This window comes from Zosterops lateralis (assembly GCF_965231275.1).
Source record: "Zosterops lateralis genome assembly, chromosome: 6".
NCBI lineage: Eukaryota > Metazoa > Chordata > Aves > Passeriformes > Zosteropidae > Zosterops > Zosterops lateralis.
In genome coordinates, this window is record NC_139761.1 from 58344277 (window position 1) to 58366813 (window position 22537).

Sequence of the window (22537 nt, forward strand, 5' to 3'; positions counted from 1 at the left end):
GAAGTAGCAACCTTATGCTATCCTCCTAAACCATGTGCACTGGGGGGAGGGTGGGTTCAATGTGCTTGCTTGTGTGTGTTTCATGTCTGAAGACAGACACACTAAGCAGAGTAGAAGCCGTTTGGTACAGTCTGGAAAGTTTTTAAGTATCTGCTTGTGCTGAGTGGAAAGTAAACCAGTGGGAGGAATGAACCCCACACAAAATACGTTATGAAAGATTTCAAGTGGGAGCTACCATTTAATAGGAAAATGCCGATAAAGGCCATAGCACAGAAACTGGTTTAAACTGATAAAGTCAGAGCACGACCTGGTACCTTGTTGGTCAGGGTGGTGGCAGCAGCCCAATGAAATTGTGGTTGCAGTCCCATGGGAGTGATGGAAGTGCTCTTGTTGAAGCAGTCAGCTTGTGGAAAGGTCTGGTCCTTCTCTGGAGGTCCAGTGGTGGTGGAGAGCTCTTAAGCTCTGAAAATCCAGTGGTAGGTGTCATCCTGTCCCAAAGCCCAGATTATAAAGAGGCAGGAATGTTCAGTACCTCCCCTAGGGTGGAGAATGTCCCAGTGGGCTGATGTGGAGCCATTCTGGGGAATCCTTGGCAGCCCATTAGCAGAGGTGACCCCTCAGGCTGCTGCTGCTTCCCCAGAAGGAGTCACTGCAACTGAGTCATGGCACAGATGGAGAAACAGTGCTCCAGCCACCTTAACAGTTCATCAGAAGGTGATGAAGATGGTGGTGGAATACATTGGTTACACCCATATTGTAACCCAGGAAGGACACTGCTTGATCAGAGAGAGGCTGCTGGGTTCGGGCAGGAACAGGAGATATTTCATTTCTAATTGCTTTGATACTGGAAACATAACAGATTTAATCTCAGCATTGCTCTTGAGGCTGATGAAGCTGTTGCTCTTCCTGATAAATGAAATGGATAGTCTTCCTGCTGGCACAGCATGAATGTTTAGGATAAAATCCTGGCTGCCAGCTACTTTCACGTACTGGACTTTTACCTTTTCCACTTTTCCACTTCCACTCCCTTCCCATCCCCCTAAACTTTTTTTTTTTTTCTGTATGGCCTACTGAGGACTTTAGGGAAGTCTGTTCCCCATATAGATCTGAACATTGCAAGCTTCTTGGAGCAGTTCACCAAAGGATGTAAGCTGCAGGCTATTAGATTTCTAAAGGGCTTGAAGGAAAGCTGCAGTTCATGTCCATCAAAATAATGCTTTCTCTGAAGGAATTAATTCTGCAGATATATGTGAAATAAATAGGCAGGGATTGTTGGATTTTTGTTTTACATAATCGACATCCAGAAACCATTTCTTCAGTTCTGTTCCCTATTACTGTCAATGGCTCTGTTCTGAACTGGCCCTCTGGGGATTAAGTGGGAGAGGAAGAGAAAAGGGGAAAAAAGGAGCTTTCTCTTTAGCATTCCAGTGAATAAGTAGATCATATCTTCTTTACCATATCTTACCTACACTTCTTGTGTTTTCAAAGTGGTTTACAGTCTAGCTGATTAATTAGGGAGCATATATGTGTGTATGTTTATATTTTTTAAACTCTCCCTATGTGATATAAAGCCTTGGGACAGATAAGGAATGAGCATCACAAAAATTAATTCATATACCCAAGGCTTTAGAGCTTGTCAGTATCTCTACTGAGATTACAATTTGAGCTCCTGTCTCTTTGTCAGATTTCAGGCCCTTCCAGCATGCAGCATGTTATCCTTAAAGAATTGGCCTAAGTTGAAATTTGCTTTGCATTATAATGAGAAAACCAAGGAACTATTAATAAAAATTGCCACTGAATGTTCTTCATTTTATCGCTGCCTTTTTAAATAGGTACTGACTAGTTCTGAATGACACTCCTCTTAATTGCAATCATTTAGATGATCATCCTAAACCCTGATTCAGTGAAGTACTGCTAAATGTAAGTGCTTTGCTAGATGGAGGTCTGCATTTGCTCCAGGCATTACAGACCACTTCTTTTTTTAACTACTTCTTTTTTAAATTACATCTGCATGTATTAAAATCATCAGCTGCAGAATTCAGCTAACTTTGCATATTTGAAAAATTAGTCCATTTAACAGATTTTAATTACACAGGATTGTAATTTACCTTCAGTACTCTTATATTCCTCAAGAATGTTTCAAGTCCTATGAGTGCTCGATATCTCTGAAGGCCTAAGGAACATATCACTATTGAAAATTTAGAGTCAAAACCATTTTCCTAATTCTTTGAAAGACCTACTTCTACACAAATTAGGTCATTATTTGACATGTGAAAATAATTAAAATAATTTGCTGTGGTAGAGTCAAATACAAAGCGATGTGAAATTATTTTTGCATCATATTGACTGGATTTGGTAAATATCTATACGATTCCTCCCTCTGAGGTTGAACTGAGGCCACATGTGTTTCCCTCTCTATTAGCAAAGTTAATTACATGCCACAGTAAACTGATTTCCCAGAATTTTCAATTACTTATTTCTCTAACAGAGACAATGAGAGTCTACATTACATACAGAGAGAGATATGAAATAATAAAAGAAAAACAAAGGGAAGAAAACAAGCAGAAAACCACCAAAGACCTGCTTTGGCAGAGAACTTTTGTTAACAGTGGGATTGCTTACTGGGCTTGAAATAATTGATTACATATTTTAAATTTGTGATAATCTTTTACAGAAGGATTTTGTGTGCTGGCACATATATGAAGATGCAAGTTTCAGGCTTTCCAATATAGTTTTATTTGTATACTACTGGTGACTAGGCTTGATCCTAAACCCCTCCATTTCACACATGTGCATCCACTTCCCCCATGATTTGCATCCGCACATACTAAAATTATCAGCTGCAGAATTCAGATGACTTTGCATATTGAAAAATTAGTCCATTTAACAGATTTTAAAGCATTCTTCATTATGTTCAAAGTACCATTAAACTTCTATTTTGATTAAACTTTCTATTTTTTGAAAGCAGAAAGCTTTCAAAAAAAAAAAAAAAAAACAACCCACAAAACAACATCACTTTCCTACAACTTTATTTGTACATTCATTTATCTAGCACAGAAAGAATGTTCTTATCTTTCTTGCTGCTTTTACATTGCCCTGTAATGGGAAATGTAATTCCTGTAGTTCAGTGTTCAAAGGAGATGATAAGAGAAAACTGGGAACAGTTTCCTTTTTGGCCTGTTGTGTCAACTTCTCTGAGAGAATACTGCAATTTCTCTTGCTTTCAGACAGGGTCTTTACTCTGTGGTGTGTTTATTCACCCAATGTGTTTGCTCAGTATCTGGATCTTCTGCAGTCTCCCTTGGGAAATTTACCAGAAATGTGTAGGAAAGACCTAACTAAAGTAAAAAAAAAAAACTATTATAAAATACCAGTTATATAAATATAAATGCAATGTAAAATATTAGAGAGGTTTTTTTCCAGCAATCTTGCATCACATTATTAGAGATAATAAGTTCTATAAGCTACAGGCTGACTTCATCATGCTGCATAACAGCTGAATAGAGTCTGGAAGAGGAGACTTTCTGTTGTTATATATTTAAGATGTACCATTTTTAAGCGTATTGATTTGAGACAATAACTATAAAAGACTTCAGATAAGACAATGCTCTCAAAAGGGTTTCCCTTGACTATGTCAGAAATGACAACTGAATTAAAAGTAGCAAACTGAACCTCTGGTTAGTTATATCTTTATTTATTTTAGGGTGTTTTCTTCTTGATAAATTTAATCTCATTGGTCTCGAGTGGCTTAAATGTTATTAGTGTTGCCCAAACACTTCTTGAGCTCTGTCAGGCTTGGTGCTTGTGACCATTTCCCTGGGGGGCCTGTTCCAGTGTCCAGCCACCCTCTGGGTGAAGAACCTTTTGTAATCTATACCTTAAAGCTCCCCTGACACAATGTCATGACATTCCGTCAGGTGCTGTCACTGGACCCCAGAGAAAAGAGATCAGTGCCTGCTCCTCCCTTCTCCTCACAAGAAAGTTGTGGACTGTGATGAGTCTTCCCCCCAGTTTCTTCTCCAGGCTGAACAGACCCAGTGCCCTTTTCACATGTCTTCCCCTTCAGGCCCTTCACACCTTTGTAGCCTCCTTTGGGCACTGTCTGATGGCTTCATCTCTTTCTTACACTGTGGTGCCCAAAACGGCACACAAGACTCAAGGTGAAGTCAGACCAGTGCAGAGCACAATGGGACAATCTGCTCTGTGGACCAGCTTGATGCCTTAAGTTTGAGCTTTCCTGTATTTCAGACTCTCTGCTGCCCAGGGGTGCAGTTCTGAGCTTTTATCCCATATTTAGGAAAAAAATCCTGAAAGTTACTGAACTCTAGCAATTTCTTATAACTTAGTAATTCTTTTCTCTAGTAAACCAGTGATAAAATAGAAGAATTGTTTCTGTAGTGGATTCTTTGTTACCAGACTAAAGGACCAAACTACTGATCTGGTATGTGTGTTGTGACAGTGACTGGTATTAGCTGTAAGAAATGTGATGCAGTGGAAATTATGGACTGCAATTCACAAGAGACTTTCCCACATGTGAACAAACAGTTGACTTCCACTTTGAAGTAAGTTTGGTTTTGACTAATGAAGCTGTGATTCTGGTGATAAATCTGAATATAAATGCCTAATCCTGTTTTAAAATGCAACTAATCGGTTCTTTGCATGAGTTGGGAGCTGAAAATTCCAGTTTTGACATTTCATTTGGCTGTTCAGCCTATGCCTAATGCTAATAAACATCACATGAGCTGTCTGCTGGGGACTCCAGGCTTGCCTAAGCTCAACACCTCATCTGTGACATGTGCTGGAAGGACTGTCAGTACCCCAGCAGAGACCAAGTTAATCCTTTATAGGATTTACACTAAACAGCATTTGTGTGCTGTGGCTGTCCATTGAGCTGTGCTACTATCAGCAGAGTGCAAGAGATCTTGAAAAGTGTGTCAAGAAAAAAATCTCTGGCTGGGGTTGAACTCCAGAAACCTGGTAGCATGAGATGGTGTTGAGGAAAAATGCACTTGCAAATACTGAGTTGAAATAAAAATGTATTGCTCTTTATCTGAGAAATGAGGATTTTATCCAATTATTCTGCATGTAGAAAATGTATATTTACTTAATCCAAATTTCAGAGAGAAAAGATAACTGGCTGGTCCAGTGTCCTTCTCTAGGTTCCCATTTCAAACAGGGAAAACAAGGAATAGGCTGGTTTGTTTGCAGGTACAAAGCAAAAGAATCCTTATTCTTTTTGGTTGCGTAGTAATGTGTTATTAGTGACAAGACTGAGAACTGCAGGAATCTGGGAGCTCCTGCTTCCCTGAAATGGGAAGTCCTTGCAGTGAATGGATTTCCTTCAAGTGAGCAGGCTGGGTTTATGCACCTCTTAGGGAAAGAGAGAGAAAATAATTGTCTGTATTTACTGAACATTGAAAAGCATCTTTTAAAGCCCTGCACTGCACACATGACAAGTACATTATATAGAGCCAGAAGTTCTACCACTCAGGGTGCAGCTACTGGCCTGATCCTGACCTCAAACACCAGTCTCCCAAAATGCTTTCCTGCTGTGTAGTTGCATAGCCAGCTATTCTTGTGAATTTTCCTTTTATATTTCCAGGAAAAGACATGGGGAAAAAATCTGGAGTTACCTCCTTGTACACTAGTAGGTAGTATAATTTCATAGGGTGTCTGCATGCCAGAATGTTTGGGTGTTTTCTGATTTGTCTGTTTATGCCAAATTAGCTTAATGTTGGCATCTCAATGTTTAAAACCACAAAATGATGTTCAAATTGCACTCAGAAGTCAGACAAATGAATAAAAAATTAAAAGACATTTTAATATCTTGAATTTTCCAGAAGGATATTATGGCATAACATTAAATATTTTGTAGTATGGAATTAATTTTGCTGTTGACATAGAATCATTATAAACTTGCATTCACATCAATGCATAAACATCAATGGAGCATCTTTGACCATAATTTTTTTCCTCAAGAAAAGCAGATCTGGCCCAACCCATACATATGACTTGTAAAATTTATATTCTTTCCTCTCTCATGTGGAAAAATGCATTACAGATTGCATCAACTGTTTTTTCTTGATTCCCACAGGCACAACAGCTAACAGACCTGGAGCAAAAACTATCAGTTGCAAAAGACAAATTGGAAAATGCAGCCCTTGACAAAGTAAGAAGTGTAATGTAATGTAAGCATGTTTACCTCTATCAGCTGTGGGTGTTTTGGTGTAATTTGACAAAATCAGATGAAAGCCTTGCAGTTATTTAGATGCATACTAAGTTGTATCTGAATTGTACCTGGGTGTGATGCTACTGAAATCAGTGGAACTAATTATGATACATGAAGTGAGGTACATCTGCAAAGTTATTTAAGAAGAGGATAGACAAATTAGGAAAAAAAAAAAAAGTTCTAATTTTTTTTCACTGATTTTTAGTAGATTTAGATAGTCTGAAGAAGAGGAGGCTCATGCTTATTGCTCTCTACAGCTCTCTGAAAGGAAACCGTCATGAGACAGTGGTTGGTTTCTTCTGCCATGTCTCAAGCAAAAGGGTGAGAGGAAATTACCTTAAGGTGTGCCAGGGGAGGTTCAGATTAGAAATGAGAAATTTTATTTTCACTGCAGAAGTGGTTGGGCATTGGAATAAGCTGCCAAGAAAGGTGGTGGAGGTACCATCTCTAAAAGTGTCAAAGAGGCATCTGGACGGGGCATTTGGGTTTAGGGGTGATTCAAATGGTGCTGTGCTGACAGATGGTCTTGAAGGTCTCCTCCAGCCTTGATGACTCTGTGGATCTGTCCATGTGATAGGAGCACAAACAGATCAGGGAAATAGGAAGATCTGCACCATCTGTGTTTTGGCCAGTAAGCAGCCTATTTTGACCACAGTCACATCTATGCAAGATTATAGAGAACTTTGTCAAATTACATCCCTGGTTCCAGTAGTGTTTCCTTCACCTGTGCTTTCATGGTGTTCATTTATAGGTCTCCTGTCAGCAAAGCCAGTATTGAATTATGCCATCCACAGGATGAAAGCAAATTTACTTGTTCTTCTTTTACCTTTTGGAGTGGCAAAATTGGAATGGCTGCAGCCCAGGCAGAATGAGCAGTGGATGGTAGGATTGAGAGATGAGAGAATGAGAAATTATCCAGAGAAATTTCTAGGTGAGAGGAGAGTGATTTCAGATGGGTGTGATCTGCAGGGAACACTAGGGTCACACAGGACTAGATTGACTGAGTCCATATCATCATGCAAAATTAGGCAGTCTGCTCCCTCTGCCCATTTAACCAGAACAAATAGTGATTGATGGTGTCTGTGCAGTCACCAACTTGGAAAGTCAGGATTAAAGACATGTTGCATGAAAAGTATGCTGGTATCTTCTGCTGCCAATTAGAAATTAAAGGGCCCCTGAGTCAAATGGATAAAGTAATCCTTTCTCTTTGACTCTGCCATTAGTTCAGAGACATCATCCAACTGCACACATCTTAGGCAAAAGACATTCCATTTTCTCTGTTTGCAAGCCAACCAAATGCCATTCTATGGGAGACTGAATTATGAATGGTTAATGACTCAAACCAATTGGCTTTTTGGGCCCTTGGCAGGGTGTTTTCCTGGGACTGGGTTTGCCCCCAGACTGAGGTAGAGAGGAGAGTTTTTGGGTGTTGTCACGGCAAAATCTCTGATCCACATAGGACACAGGGGTGAACACCCCCCAGCAGGTGTAATAAACCATCAAAGACACCCAGAGTTTCCCCAGACTCTTTTCTGGGACCTTCCATCAGAGGACTGTGCATTATCCACAATGTGTCACCAGACAGTGGAAACTGCTCCCTCAGGAGAGGTACCCTGGGCACTCTCACATCAGCCTGAAACTCTGTGTTTTGTGGGCTTCTCCCTCCTCTCTGAGGAAACAAGGCTGTGAATATCACTTTGGCAATGGACATGTAAATTGCAACAATCAAGTCTCATAACTGGACCTATGAGTGATGATTCCTTCCTTCCTCCCTCCCTCCCCTCATTTTCTTAAGTGTTATTTGTGTGCTTTAATATCGATATGTTACTGTAGGTAATAACCCAAACAGTGACATATTTGCTTTCCATTGCAAGCAAATTGTTCTAAACTAAAACAGATACATAGGTATAAACCACAAATAATTCTGTGGTTTTTCATTCTAATCTGCCCCAAGGGATCTATTAACAAGAACCTGAGTTACCCTTTCCTTAAGGGGTGGGTCATAACATGTTCCATCTCCTATTTCTTTATTTTTCCCTATTGTGCTCTGCATTAATAGTCTTTCTATGCTTGTTTTTCATCCTACTATTGAAATAGACTCTACTAGTTGGCTTTGTTTGGTTTTTTAAGAAACACTCTTTTTTTCCAATTATGTGACACATTCCCTGCTTTCAGTTCAAGGGAAGTTTATCTGATGTGAAACAGAATATTTGTCACGTTCTCAAAAATATTTGCTCAGAAAATAAACTAAACCTGCTGTATGCCAATCCTTTGGATAAATATGACTATGAAATACTTTTAGATGTCATATTTCACATACTTGATCTGTAGTGCTTAATATTATATACATGTTTTACACCATATATACATATGTTTTCCACCAGCTTTTGCCATGATATACCTTGATTTATGTGGCTTTAAAAAATCTTGGGTGACTGAAATGTGAATGTATTCTGTATTTACAGGTGCATTTTTAACAATAAGAAAAAAAAATAGGGTTTTTTTAATGTCAAATGCTGGTAACTCCCCTTGAAATGAGTGTAAGAAGTTACCTCAATGGCTAACATTTAACATCTTGCTTTGATGAAACAAAGATTTAAAATATGGTTTCCTCCCTGCTGTAGTTACATCATTGTTCTTTATCTCTCAGATCATTTCAATTACAGACTTCTATTTCCATTAATATCTCTCTCTGTGTTTCTGGGAATGAAATACAAATGTTCTAACATGAGTTGCAAACACCTCACCACTTACAAGTTTTATTTTGGCTTCATGGACAGTAGTGGGTCTGGACAAATACACCCTTAACTGTCAAAAAGACCTGTGGCTTTTTTACTATATAGTGCAAAAATGTAATGTGCTCATGGGGGAAGCCATCTTAGTTGGATTAAAATCTATCTATAATGTGGAAAAATAGCAATTATTTGAAATGTTATAGACAAAACTCCATGCAAAGTCTGTGTCTTGCAATACTTATGACTCCTCTGTAGATATTACACATAAAAGCCTGGGGACTGTATGATATTTTGTAAATTGTATTTTTCTCTTCAGAAGACAATTATATTTAAGCATTATTTGCAATCATCAATGTGGATAAAACTTCCTGAAGGGATGGGAAGGGAGTGCAGTGACTTCCTGGGCAGTTTGGTGTCTAATGTAGGACAACTTAATCCCAGAAAAATCCTGCTTTAGACAGTCTTAATTCCTTCCATCAGTGGGAAGCAGCAGCAGCTCCCCCTCAGTGTTGGGTTAACACAGCCAGAGAAGGTGAGCAGTTGTGTTCACAGCAGCACAGCTCAGAGCACTGATGGGTTCTCATCTCCCCAGGAGTCCCAGCTGAAGGCTCTGAAGGAGACTGTGCAGCTCTGCCTCTCCTCTGTCCTGCACCATCAGCCTCCCACCGTGGATCCCATCTCTCCCAGGGCAGCTGAGGAGCTGAATTCCCCCAGCACAAAGGGCTCCAAAGCTCCATGGCCAGGGACAAGCACCAAGGTAGGATTTCTCCCCTGAGTGGAGTTTTTTTAACATCTTTGAAGGTTTGTCCTGTAAGAGCATCAGACTGAAACTGAGGAGGATTTCAAATTCATTGGAAGATGAGGACAAATTCTGAGGATAATTCTGAGACTGTTTCTGATGTCAGTAAATTGGGTTTTGGGTTGGAAGCAGCTACGTTTTACTGAGTAACATAATTCTGTCACTTGGTAAATGGATTGTGTCTGCACAACAAATCTCCAGTGCAGATGGATTTGCATTTAAAATCAACGAGGGTGTTAATTCATAGGATCATTTACCTGTCAGGCACTGATAGTGAGTTTGTGGTAATAGAGCCCTAAACAGTCATATGGGGTTTGCTTATCATGGCTTCCTTCAGAGGAAAAGAAATTACATAAAAACCATAAAATAATCTGGGACACCCAAATCAAAATTGCCAAAATGGGTCAATGGACTTGACAATAGGCCATAGAGAATATTCCAGGCTTGCAAGATGAGAAGGGCAGTTTCAGAGAAAGTGTGAGGAAAAAAAAAAGATGAAAAGTGTTTTGGGTCAGTAAATTCAAATATTATAATACAGTCAAGATTTACAGTGATTAACAACTGTCCTGGTAATTTCCATCTCCAGTGTTGCATTTTGCTCCTGAATTCAACTGATTCAGTACACAGATCTAGAAGAATTCTGTAATTTCAGTGAAAAGGAATTTTACAGAAGAATAACTGAAGGACACTTCAATGTTCTCCTTTCATCCCAAAACTGAAATAAAAATAGGAATTGCTAACTCATGGCCAATTTGTAATTTGTATATGGCAGCTGTTGGTATTCACTGCTAGTGCATAGGCTGAAGCCAAAAATTAGTCATCTTTCTACATGTAATTAAAATTAAAATACATTTTCAGAAAGCAAAAGATAATTATAAAACTGGATATCACATTGCTGCTCCTAAAATTATGATTGTTGGTTCCTTTATAACAGTTTTACAGGAAGAAATTATCATTTCCAAAAATTCTTACCTCTGGAAAAAAAAAGCCCTGTATGAATCAGTAGCAGCCCATGGGTGTGACAGTTTGGGATTGCAGTTTTGGGAAGGCTGTTTGCCCATGGAAAGAGAAGTGTGTTTGAACTGTGCTTTTCTCCTCTGGCCTTTGGGAGAAGTGTTGGTGGTGTTTGAACTGGAACTGAAGAGGTCAGAGCAGTGCCAGCCCAGGGTGACAGTGTGGAAAGTGACTGTAGCTGATGGTTGTGTGGCAGCTGAAGGGATCAGTGTCCCTCAGTCAGAAAACAGGGAATGATCAGTTCACTGCTCCAGGTTTGGCTGGTGGCTGAGCACTGCAGCTCTGGGAAGTGATTTTAACAGTTTGATACAGAATCTGATCATGCTGAGGCAATCATAGAAATTGAAAAACCTCATCAAATCTTGTCTTTTGTTTTGGGAGAGAGAAAAGAAGAAGAGTTCTAGTATATAATAATGAGCTTCACTCTTTTGAAGATAAAACAGGAGACAATTGGAAATTTTCCTTTTTTCCAGTTTCCTAGAAATAGGAAATGCTGTAAACGTCTGAAAATTGGACACTTGGAAAGTACTTTCTTGATGACAACTTACCTAAAATCTCAAATTTCCTCTTGTTCTGTAGAAATGAGTACAACATGCTGAGAAATTGTGTATCATTTGCTAAGGTACAATCTTTAGCAAGAATCACATTCTGAAATCAGAAGCACCATGCACAGGCATTTATTCTCCACAGTTAGTGAGGCTTAAAGCTGGCTGGGCTTGCTGGCATCCCATGGGATTTCACTGTGTCAGGTAGCCAAGAAATCAAGTGAACATATATTTTATCATTTATTGAACACAGGCTCCTTTTGTTCAATGGGAAGAAATTTAGGTTTGAAGAACTGTAATTTCTTTCAGTCTGAACAGACAGGCCACTCAATACAGGGATTAAATGGCATTTATTATTTAACAAAACAATTATTTGTATTGATCTTTTTAATTTTTTTATCTCTACATTACTTCTTTTAGTAGTCAGTTGCTCTATAAAACTAACAAGTCCTCATTGGAGAGCTGTTGACCAGAGACTATTTGAACTCTTTTTTTTCAACTATGAATGGAACTATTTTTCATGATTCAAGTTAAATTATAAATAGTGACCTGTGTGGTTTGGTTTCTCCTGTTCTCCATTATTTCTGAAAATTTTGTGTTACTTAGTAATTCAGTGCAATAGAAGTGACATGAGAAAGGTTTTAAAACTGGTGCCTAAAGTTTTAACTTTCCTTTAGGGAAAAATTGTTTTGCTTTGTTTCCTGTCACCACCCCCTGAAGAGTTTCCATGTGTCTTGCAGACAATTCGATGCTCTCAGGACAGTTTCAGTGCATGTTCTTCCTTTTTTGTCCTTTTAAATCCTAGAAGCTTCAGGAGATATAAGAAATGATGCTTCAAACACGCAGCAGTTCACTGGCAGGAGATCCCCGGCTGATGCAGTGGGAGCAGGGTGCCCTCCCCAGCAGCAGAGCACTCTGGGCAAGGACAGAGGCAGCAGAAGGAACAAGTTTTGGCACTTGCAGCTGGGGAGGTCCCAGCAGAGAGAGGCTGTGTCAGCTGGAGTCAGCCAAAGCCCTTCATGAACTGTCAGCTCACAGCCTCAGTCTGCCCAGAGCCCACAGGAGCCACAGGAACAGGAGTGCTGGAAATGCTTTTGGTTCCCTTGGGCATTGAGATAGAATATCTTGATTGTCTGTGAAGTGATCATTTACAAGGGAGTGCTCTAACCAGAATGTCTATGAAGACATTACCCATGTAAAATTTGCTGAAAATGCAGTATATAAAGTTGGTAATGGTTTGCAGTATTTGACCTCTTGGTTTTTCATTGTTATCCTGAATTTTCACCTGTTAATTATTTGATAGTTTATCTCAATTGTATTCATGCCTTTAAATTGTTATTTTTTATTTTTATTTTTCAGGTCTGGCAAAATGTCTCAGCAGAGAAAGATACTTTTCCCGTGGCCTTGAAAAAGGGAGAAAATCAAAGCACCCAGGAGTGTGATTCTCAGGATGTAAGATGAGTTCCCCTGAAACCCAGGGCCTGCTCTGGGCTCTGTGGGAACATGAATGCTTTAGGCCACTGTCAGTGGGACTGTTCCTAGTCAGGATGACGGACAGATTTTATCAGCCAGTTGTGTTCTGTGTTCAAGTGCTGAGGAGCAAATGCTCTTTGCTGCCAGTCTGTGCATATCTGTTATCCAGGTTTCTTTTAAAAGCTGCTCAGTAGAACTGGTGGAGCTGTTGCAGGAAGAGCAGGGGTGGAAATTGTGTAATTTGATCTTTAACCATTTCAGGAATTCATTTGTTCCTGGTTGAAGTGTTGCCTGCATTGTAGTGAGATGCAAAAAACCTTTTTTACATATCTTTATATTTATTACTAATTTATTTGTTTCTAATAATCAGGCCCAGCCTTCACAGATGCTTCGTTTAATAGAGCAAAGCCTTGGGGAGATGTCAGGCATGGCAGCACAGGAGTTGAGAGGATGTGGAATCATTCATTGCCAGCCTAGAAAAGCTGCAAGCTGTGTTTTTCCTCTGGCAGCTCTGACAGAAAGCTAAACGTGGTGCTTTTACTGAGACCATGCACTCAGTCAGACACCATGGTGTGAGCTCTGAACAGAAATCTCAAATGCATGTGTGGTGGCTGGAATTCTAAACAAACAAACAGAACAGGAAAAAAAATCAGAAGAAATGAGTAAGACAATTTTTGTTGAGAGAGTCTGCTCTGACTGTTGAGAATTTTCTGCTCAATAGTTCAAAAAGTATAGTGCTACTCTGACTAATTTGCAGGTGAAATATATATACTGAATATTCAATATGTATTGAATATATTTTTATATCTTGAGATAAAGCAAAATCCTGTGGAGGTAACTGGGTAGCTGTTTGTGATCATGGCTGTGTGAAGAAAATTCTGGAAAAAAAATCTTAGCTAATTCAGTACACAGTAAATTATTTTAAAAATTATACAGTATCCATTTATAGCAAATACATGACAAGTTTATTCAGTTCTAACTAACCTCCCTTCTGCCACATCTTCCACTGAACAAGGAGAAATTGCATTTCCGTAAGAGTGCATACTTGGCTGCTGCACATTTCTTAATGTCTAAAGGTAAAGAGAACTTCATTTGGTAATAAAAACGGAAGGAGGAGAAGAAAAAACATGTAAAATGATGAAGTTGGAGTGAACTCCATTTAGATTATGACTAGAGGTCAGTTATTCCTTGGAAAAGTTATGGAAGGTTTGGTGAAATGTAGAAGACTTTTGGTAGAGACTGAAGTAATTTAGGCTAAATAGTTGTGTAAGTAAGTTTAAACAGCTCTTTTTTACAGAAGTGAAGACATTAAAAGAGAAAGAAAAAGAAAATAACTGTTAACATATTTCAAGAATCAAAAGAATATTTAATTTTTGTATCAAGTACTGTGATGAAAGAGACCTAAAAGACTGACTTTTCCATGAAATCAAGGTTTTAGTTATTTAGGTTAGCCACTGGTTGTATTTTGTGCTTCTGGCAGCTTTTTTAGCTGTTTAGTCAGTCAGCAGACAGACACACTGTCCATCTGAACATTGGCTGACCTGGACATAAAAGTAGTGCAGGTGATGGCATTGGGCTGGCAACATCATCATCATCATCATTATTATTATCTCACATTAACAGAGAGAGACACACAAGGAAGATTCAAGTTATTAGCTTGGAGAACTGAACTAAAAGTGTCTCTTTTAACAATTAACCTTCATATATTGGCATTAGAGATAACATCTGAAGTTCTAAAGAACAGGAAGGAATTTATTTTCCCAGAGGATCATATTACTTCAGTAATATAGCAAAGCTACAGTTTGTACCTGTGAACACCACTTGAAAAAAATTCAACACTTTGGGAAGAGTTTTTATTGTATTTTTATCATTACTGGGCTGTGTGTAATTTTTTTTCTGAAGTTTTTACAGCTACTTCACTCCCAATCAAGGAAGATTAAGGTTGGATGGTTAAGAACATATGATAGGTTGTAATGCAGCATTTTTTAAGAAAAATTAGTGAAGATGTACTTTAAATTCTCTTGCTTAGAAACATAATATTTCAGCAATCTTTGCTCAGAACTTTACAAAGATCTTTTTATTGTGTCTCTGATAAATAAAATGTGATTGATATTTTGTAAGAATTAGGGTAGTGAGGACTAACTAGAGAAGGACATGCAATCTTACAGATATTAAGGCAAAAACTAAAGCAAAATGGTTAGTGCTGGTTCCAACTGGTATTTTTACCATCTCTGTCTTAAATTTGTGATCTTTCTGCAATTTTGTATTTATGAGGTTTATGCCTGCTCACAATAATTAGTGTAGTTCACATTAGAACAAATACAAATGAAAATCTATTGACAAATGGGATACTAGTGGGAGACTAGTAAATTTGGACAACTAGTAAATTTGGAAATGAGTCACTGTTGATATTGATCTGTAAGGAAATTTGACATAGGACCAGTAATAGCCAGAAGTAGGTAGGATATCCTGTGATATATAATCTGAAATTCATCCAAACCCAAAAAAAACCCATTAACTTCAATGTTCTTGTACAAGTTTCCATTATTTAGATTACTTGTACTTTATTAGAGGCATCTTGTCAATACAACTTTTTCTTAGTCTTATCCAGAGATGTTTTCCTATGTCTGGCTCCTGAAAGTCTCTGTGCAGAACCAGAGTTCTGCAGAGCTCTTTCCCCTCTATCCCTTCCTTTTTGTGTCTTCCCAAAAGCTTGGGGGATTTGGGCTTTTACACCAGAATTGACTTTATTCCCTTTTGATGTCAGATAATTCTTATGCATGTGACATGTCATTTAAAACCATTTCTTTGGTCTCGCTAAAACATCAAAGAATTTATAAAATCATTCTTTGTTCTCTGTTGTCATATTAGATTGTTTGCTTTGTCCCTGTAGAATCTTCTCTCATAAATAGAAGTGATAGTGCTTTTATTTACTGCCCTAATTTCCTGCAGTAACCAAACACTGTATTAATCATTCAGTGACAAAGGACATTGAGTTTTGGAGCCAAAATTGTACCCATTTCTAAGCAACCACAGCATTTTGCTTTATTGTCTTCAGTCGGTTTTAGTTGCAGAGCTTTGATCACATTGCACTCTCCAATAGTTTTCCAAAGGGAGTGATAAGAGGAAAAAGTAACCATTGTTATAACAAAATTTCAAACTAATAGAACCCTTAAAGCAAATTCAGTTCTGTAAATGAGGACTAGGAAGGCCATCAGCAGTTACATCATCTGAGTTTAAGCATCCTCTCATGCTCCTTAAAGAGAGAGGCAAGAGAAAACACAACAAATAGTCAGAGAGAAAAGACCTTTTTTGTTCTAAATGCCAATGGCAGGAAATAAACTTCCACAACTAAGTTAGAATTTGAGAATATTGTTGGATTTTTTCTTTCGTTGTGCTGTCAGTCTCGTAAATGCAGAAGAGTATTTTTTAATCATCTTGTATGCAGAGTTCATTAGAAGACAGCCTTTCATCATGCTAACAATAAGCTGCTGATTTAAGAATGTTGTGGTATTTCAGCCATCCAGTATTATTCAGCTAGACCAAAGCATGGTGTTTGGAATTGTCTCCTTACTTTAGAGCTTTCCAGGGCTTTGGTCTTGCCCAGCTCTTCTGTGTTTTCTCCCTTTTGGTCTGCAGTCCTTCAGGCACACACAAGGAAATGGCCAACATGATTTGGCTGTGATTGTGTTGGCCCTGCATTCACACTCTGCCTTTCTGTGTTCCTGGAGAGACAGACACTGGCTGATGTCCCAAGGGTCATCACCTGGCTGGGCATCAACTCTTGGGGTTGAAGGTTGTTCTTCCTAAAATATTTTTAGTATGTAGCTTAAGAGCCTGCCTGAACTTCTCTGGAAGCATTAAGGAGAGGGGCAGGCAAAAATCCTTTCATATTTATTCCAAACTCATTGCAGCTGTGTTGGAACAGGAGCCTGCATTGCTTCTAGAGATAGCTGTGTCTTGTTCAGAGTCTGCAGATGGGGAGAGAAAGGCAGGGCCTCTTCCCTGCCGTCCCTTGGAGTCAGCACTGATTGAAAACTCGCCTGGGACTGAGAGGTTCTGTGCAAACAGAACTCGTCCAGCTTACTGCCCAACAGTGGGGAAAATAATCCATATAGTGAAATGTCATGGTATACTCGCTATGAAAACCAGAACATCCTTGAAGTATTGCTGGCAATATTTTAAATTACAGCCTGCCTTGTTAATGTTGGTACAAGAAGATCCAATGGAGTTGTATTTAGCTGACAGGACTGACTTGAGATCAGGTGGGATTTTTTTACCTCCTAAATATTTCCTTCAGAGATGTTTTTACTCTTTTGTTAGCATTTTATTAACATTTCAGTAATAATCTTTCCAAAAAAATGTTCACTCCTTGGAAGAAAAGCAATTAAGTGATCCATCTCTGACAGAAGTGGAGAAAGCTGCTTTTTGCCCACTTGTGTCTCTCTGTTCAAGCATATGTTGAGGGGCATTTTTTTACTGTTGAGTGATCGTGGTGCAAGGTACAGAAATGCTGCTCTTGTGGTGAAACACAGAGTTCCTCCCTGAGATATGTCCCTCAAATATTGAAATCTTGATACAAAGCTTGGCATGGTCCCGGTATCTCTTCCAGCAGATACTTCTAAAATCTCATTTCCATAAAATAAAACACCACCCTGACAACATTTCCACGCCTTTACTTTCGGAAAGCAATTATTTTTGCTTTTTGATCATTTCTGCCATGTCAAGCTTTCATTTTGTTCTTTTGTAATGAGTGAACCTCGCATGGGAGGGAAGCTGACAGACAGACAGTCACAGAAAAACATACAAAACAATCCAGTATTTGGCATAGAGGGAACTAGCAACAATAACAAAAGTTCAGTATTTTACTTGCTTTGTCTGTCACCTGAGGTTGTGAAAGGTATTCCACTACACTGGGTTTAAATTTCTCTACTGGTCTTTAGCTGAGGGACACACAGATAGATATATGTACTCTGTGTGTTTGTCTATCTATGTGTTTATATATGCATATATATATATATCTCACTATAAAAGCATGTAAATACACACATGGGGGGGCGGGGGGTGTGTGTACATGCCTGAGGTCGTATGAGGACGGGATTCAATTTGGGTTCTGTTAACCCCAGCTTACACATAGAGCAGAAGATTCTCTTAATACTCATCTGACTCAGTTTAGGAACCAAAGTGAAAAAAAGCCACAACTTCTGTGTGTGTGTGTGCGTATCTATATACATATATGTATATATACGCACACACATACGTGTACATACGTACATACAAATATGTATATTTATATATAGGTATATGTATGTATGTGTGTTTATATCTATATACATATATGTATATACACACACGTATGCATACATTCATATAAATATATATATAGGTATATGTGTGTGTATATATACATATGTATGCACACATGTATACATACATATATATCTTTATTTATATATATAGGTATATGTATATATGTGCGTGTATATCTATACTCATATATGTATATACACACACATGTATACATCCATCCATATATATATATATATATATAAATATACATATATATACACACCTATATATATATATATATACACACAGTATTTATAGGTGTATATCTATATTGTGTGTGTGTGTGTATACACCTCATCCATAAGAACTGGTTCCACTCTTGGCTATTGATCTGTTGTTGACTGATGGCACATTGAAAGTCATTGCTGTTGTTCAGTCTGTGATTGATTTGTTAATGATGTACAATGTTTCACAGGGACAGGCAATCAGTAATGAATGTGTTCTGCTTTAACAACATAAGGACATTCTTTAGGAAAAGTCCCTGCTGTCTTTCTCCAACAGCGATCCCCGGGGTGTGCTACTGAAAAGAAAATAACTCAGAGTGAACAAATCTGAAATACTACAGACATAAATCTTTATTGCTCTTTTCCTGTCAGGACAGCCTTTTTTATCTGGTCTATCAGAAAAGTGTGCAAGACTACTCACTCATAAATCATTGTTTTTATCATTTGCTTTTATTTTCTCTAAGGCAGACATGGTTTGGTGTTTTTCTTCCTTTGCATATGTCTTAAGCAGTTGACCTATAGCTTTATTAATTCAATTAATAGTTTTTGTTTCCTCTCTCCTATAAATTATGTTGGTGAAATAGGTTACCTGATTTCATGTTCTAGCATGTACAGTCAGAGTAAATTCTGGATATGTAAATTATCTTCTATTTAATTAGCATTATTTTTGTCTTCTTCATTACACAGTTTGCAGTCCTGTTCATTGTTTGACCTATAGTCTTTTGTCCTCAAGCTGACATCTAGAAGTCACTCAAACCCTCATTTTTTTCTGAACATGATTCAGCTTGAAATATTTTTTTAAATCTAGATTACTAGTAAATAATTTAAATGGAAGTTTTGGCAGGACTGCACTTACAAGGTTAAAAGTATTCAAAGTCTACTAAAAATTGCTACCCTGTCATTTGACTTTTTATCTAAGACATAAACCACATTTGTTTGATGTTTTGTTTGATTTTTTGTCATAAAAGGAGCAAGTGCTTTATCAATAGACATTAACTTAATCAATACTGCCTTAATTATTCCCTATATTAATCCAACTTTTATATGCTACTGTCTAGAGTGGGAAAATATGAAAAAGAGTTCCTCACATCAAATCCATCTGCATCATCTCAGAGGCTCACTTCAGTAGCTTAAACATTACTAACCCTCCCCACTGTTACATTGAAAAGAGTCTTGATGACTTCAAACTTTAAAAACCCCTGGCATTTTCATTCCATTTAAATGTATCAGTTTTAATAGCAAAACAAGTAGAGAAATTCCAATGTGAACTCATTTCAGAGTAATTACCAAGTATTATGAATATTTGACTGTATTTCAGGTTTCAACTCCTTTTCCTATGGCATCCTTAATCCTACTCCTGAAGGAACTGTGATTTAAGTACAGGAGAATTTTCAGTGTTGAGTAAATCTCTGGTTTCATATCCAGAGATCTCCTTGGTTCAAAAATTTGCTTTGTAATTAATTTGATTTATGCTGTGCAACTCAGTTTTCCCACATATTAAAGACCAAATGGGCAAAGAATATAACATCATTCCTTGAATGAAATGACAGCAATTAATGTAACAAGATTTTGCACCTTGAGAGTCATCAGCCTTCCCCATTCAGTGAGTTTATATTCCCATTCAGGGATTATTATACCTCAGAGATCCAGAGTTTGGACAAGAGAATAGTAACAGAGCTAAGTTGTAACTGTAATGCTGATTTTCAGCTGTTACTATTTCCTCACCCATAAAATACACTTGTGATGACTTTATGACTTTTCTGTTCCCTAGGACAACTTGTAGGAGTAAACTTGACTCTTTGTGATGAGATTTAAACATGAAGTAAAAAAGCTGGATGAGTATTAAGTTATTAAACTTGCTGCCACAGGAATTTATTGTTAAAGACTATTACAGGGATGATGGGAATCTGGGATGAGCTTAGCCATGAAAACTTTGGTCCAGTTCATCAAACAGGTTTCAAAGAAAACCTGGCATTTTTTGGAAATTTATTTTTTTTTTTTTTTTTTTTTTAGGAAAATGGAATATTTTAGGCAAAAATCTAAAGTAGTTCTCTCTGCCATTTGTATTGCCAGGTTGCCAAGACATGTCTGGGGAGTGGGAATGATTCAACATCTCGTTTGAAGGCAGCAGGAACAGAGAAAAGCTTTCAGGTATTCTTTTCCAGAGCCATTCCTGGGGTTTTACTAAAAGGTCTGGTGAAATGCAATCACTTGAAGTGTAATTACATATTCTCCACCAAGTTCAGTCTCTAAAGAGAAGACTGTTTAGTTCAGACTTTGACTGCATCCAATTGCAATTCATCTGTTCAAAATGTTCTCTGGCTGGTAGCAATTTGCAAACTATTAAATATTTGAAGAACTAGTAGTCAAATGGCTTAATTTCATAGTGTGATGGCTATAGCCCTGGAAGCAGGAGCAGAGAGAGATTTCAAAAATAATTTTATATCTATATCTAATTGTTATATATATATCACATGCAATTATATGAAGCTGTGTGCAGCATCAGACTTGCAGGGTTTTGCACTGTGAAGGTTGTTAAATATGCTTCCTTTAATAGAGAACAGGCCCCTTTTCTAGGCACAGTTGGCAAATGGCACATTCTGCTGCAATAGTTTATAACTGGTACGTCAGTTCCAAGGAAATACAGCTCTCTGTGCACTATTGCCATGGATTTTTAACACACTTTTTTTATTTTTTGTTATGTATATATGTATTCTACACACAATGTTTACACTGATGATGTTTTCACCTCTACAGAAGTTGCACAACCCTCCATGGACTAAACCTGAAGATAAAAAGTCACCTGAAAAAAAAGAGAAAAAATACAAAGAATCAGTTGGTACACAAGGAAAAAAACTCTAAATGCTGCAAATCTACGTTGCAAAATGCCAATCTCTGCCGTCCTCACCTTCTGTTGGCACAAAGGCATGAAATGGCCCAGGTTTCTAAAGCATGCATTTCTCACTATTTTATCAATGTCTGTAAATTAGTTTAGAACAGACCCATGGGTACCTTACAGCAATAATCCAGAATGGATGTTGGAAGAAATGCTTTGTAATGCAGTCCAGTTTTTGAACTCTTGTTCTACCTTACCAGTAATTGTAGATTATAAATGACCTTCTTTGTAAACAACAGCCATTCTCCAGTATTTTCTCAGTCTGTTTGATTTCATGGCATTTTGTGGCAGATTAGGTGTTAAGATTAAGGGGCAGTCAGTGTGTGTGGGGAAATATCTGTGGAACCATATTTGAAGTACAATCTTTAAGTGCAGCTGTAAAAAGAGAACTGTGTGTGGGGGTCCATCTGTAGTCACCTTCCAGTAATTCCATTTCAAATCTACTTACTTACACAATAAAATAAGTTTATTTTGTTCTTTTTTTTTTTTCCTCACTGCTATCTTAACTAGTCCATTTTTGAACACTGAAAAGCTGACAGAATTGGAGTTGAAGAGATGGAGATAAAGAGCATCATGTCTTTGGGGATTCAAGCAAAAAACTTGGCAGGTGGTGGTGCTGAGTTACAGTTTCATAGCTTGGATGGCAGCCGTGGGAAGTCAGTTTCATCCCTTATATTTGTGCTGATCTCCACAGAATAAAATAGACTTTAAAGGACTTGTTTTGTCCACTGCCATTGGCCTTTGGTGACTCCATCAAGGAGGAGTGCATTGATTGGAGTGAGGTCTGTCACTCATGGATTCTTTCAGTTCCTCCTTAGTCACACACTCTGTGACAAGAAAGCGGAAAGAAAGGGAGGAGAAGGAAGAGAGAGTGTTTTGTTGGTTTGTGTGTGTGTCATTATTGGTCCAATTTAAGGATTCATGTGCCATATCTTGTTGAGAGGCAAATCTTTCAACAACAGTAGGAACAGGAAATTGCCTGATGCAATGCTGTTCTATCCCTGGCAAGAAGTGTTCTCAGCAGTTGTAACTTGTAAACTTCCACCTTTGTCTTAATGCACACACTTTTTACTAGATTTGAAGTAGTTGTAATAATTGACTTTTTCTTGCTTTGTATCAGTTTAAAAGCAAATAGACAGTTTCTTAATTTCACTTAGCGGTGCTTTGTCTTCAGTTTTAGCATTGAAGAGTCCTTCAAGAGTCTCCTGCCATGCCTGCCTTTTCCTTGCTGGTGTGAAAAATCTTTCACCCTGACACTGTAGATGCTCCTCTA

At 38.0% G+C, this 22537-nt stretch overlaps 1 protein-coding gene across 1 annotated transcript in view; it reads left to right on the top strand.

The window, feature by feature from the left end:
• Positions 1 to 22300, top strand: part of LUZP2 (leucine zipper protein 2) — a 76453-nt gene extending 54153 nt beyond the window's left edge. The window contains exons 8-12 of the mRNA XM_083863116.1: positions 6095 to 6169; positions 9557 to 9721; positions 12682 to 12774; positions 20442 to 20519; positions 21126 to 22300. Of these exons, the coding sequence (XP_083719242.1) occupies positions 6095 to 6169; positions 9557 to 9721; positions 12682 to 12774; positions 20442 to 20519; positions 21126 to 21230 (516 nt within the window). The 3' untranslated portion in view covers positions 21231 to 22300. The remainder of the gene's footprint in view (positions 1 to 6094; positions 6170 to 9556; positions 9722 to 12681; positions 12775 to 20441; positions 20520 to 21125) is intronic.
• The last annotated feature ends 237 nt before the right edge of the window (positions 22301 to 22537 follow it).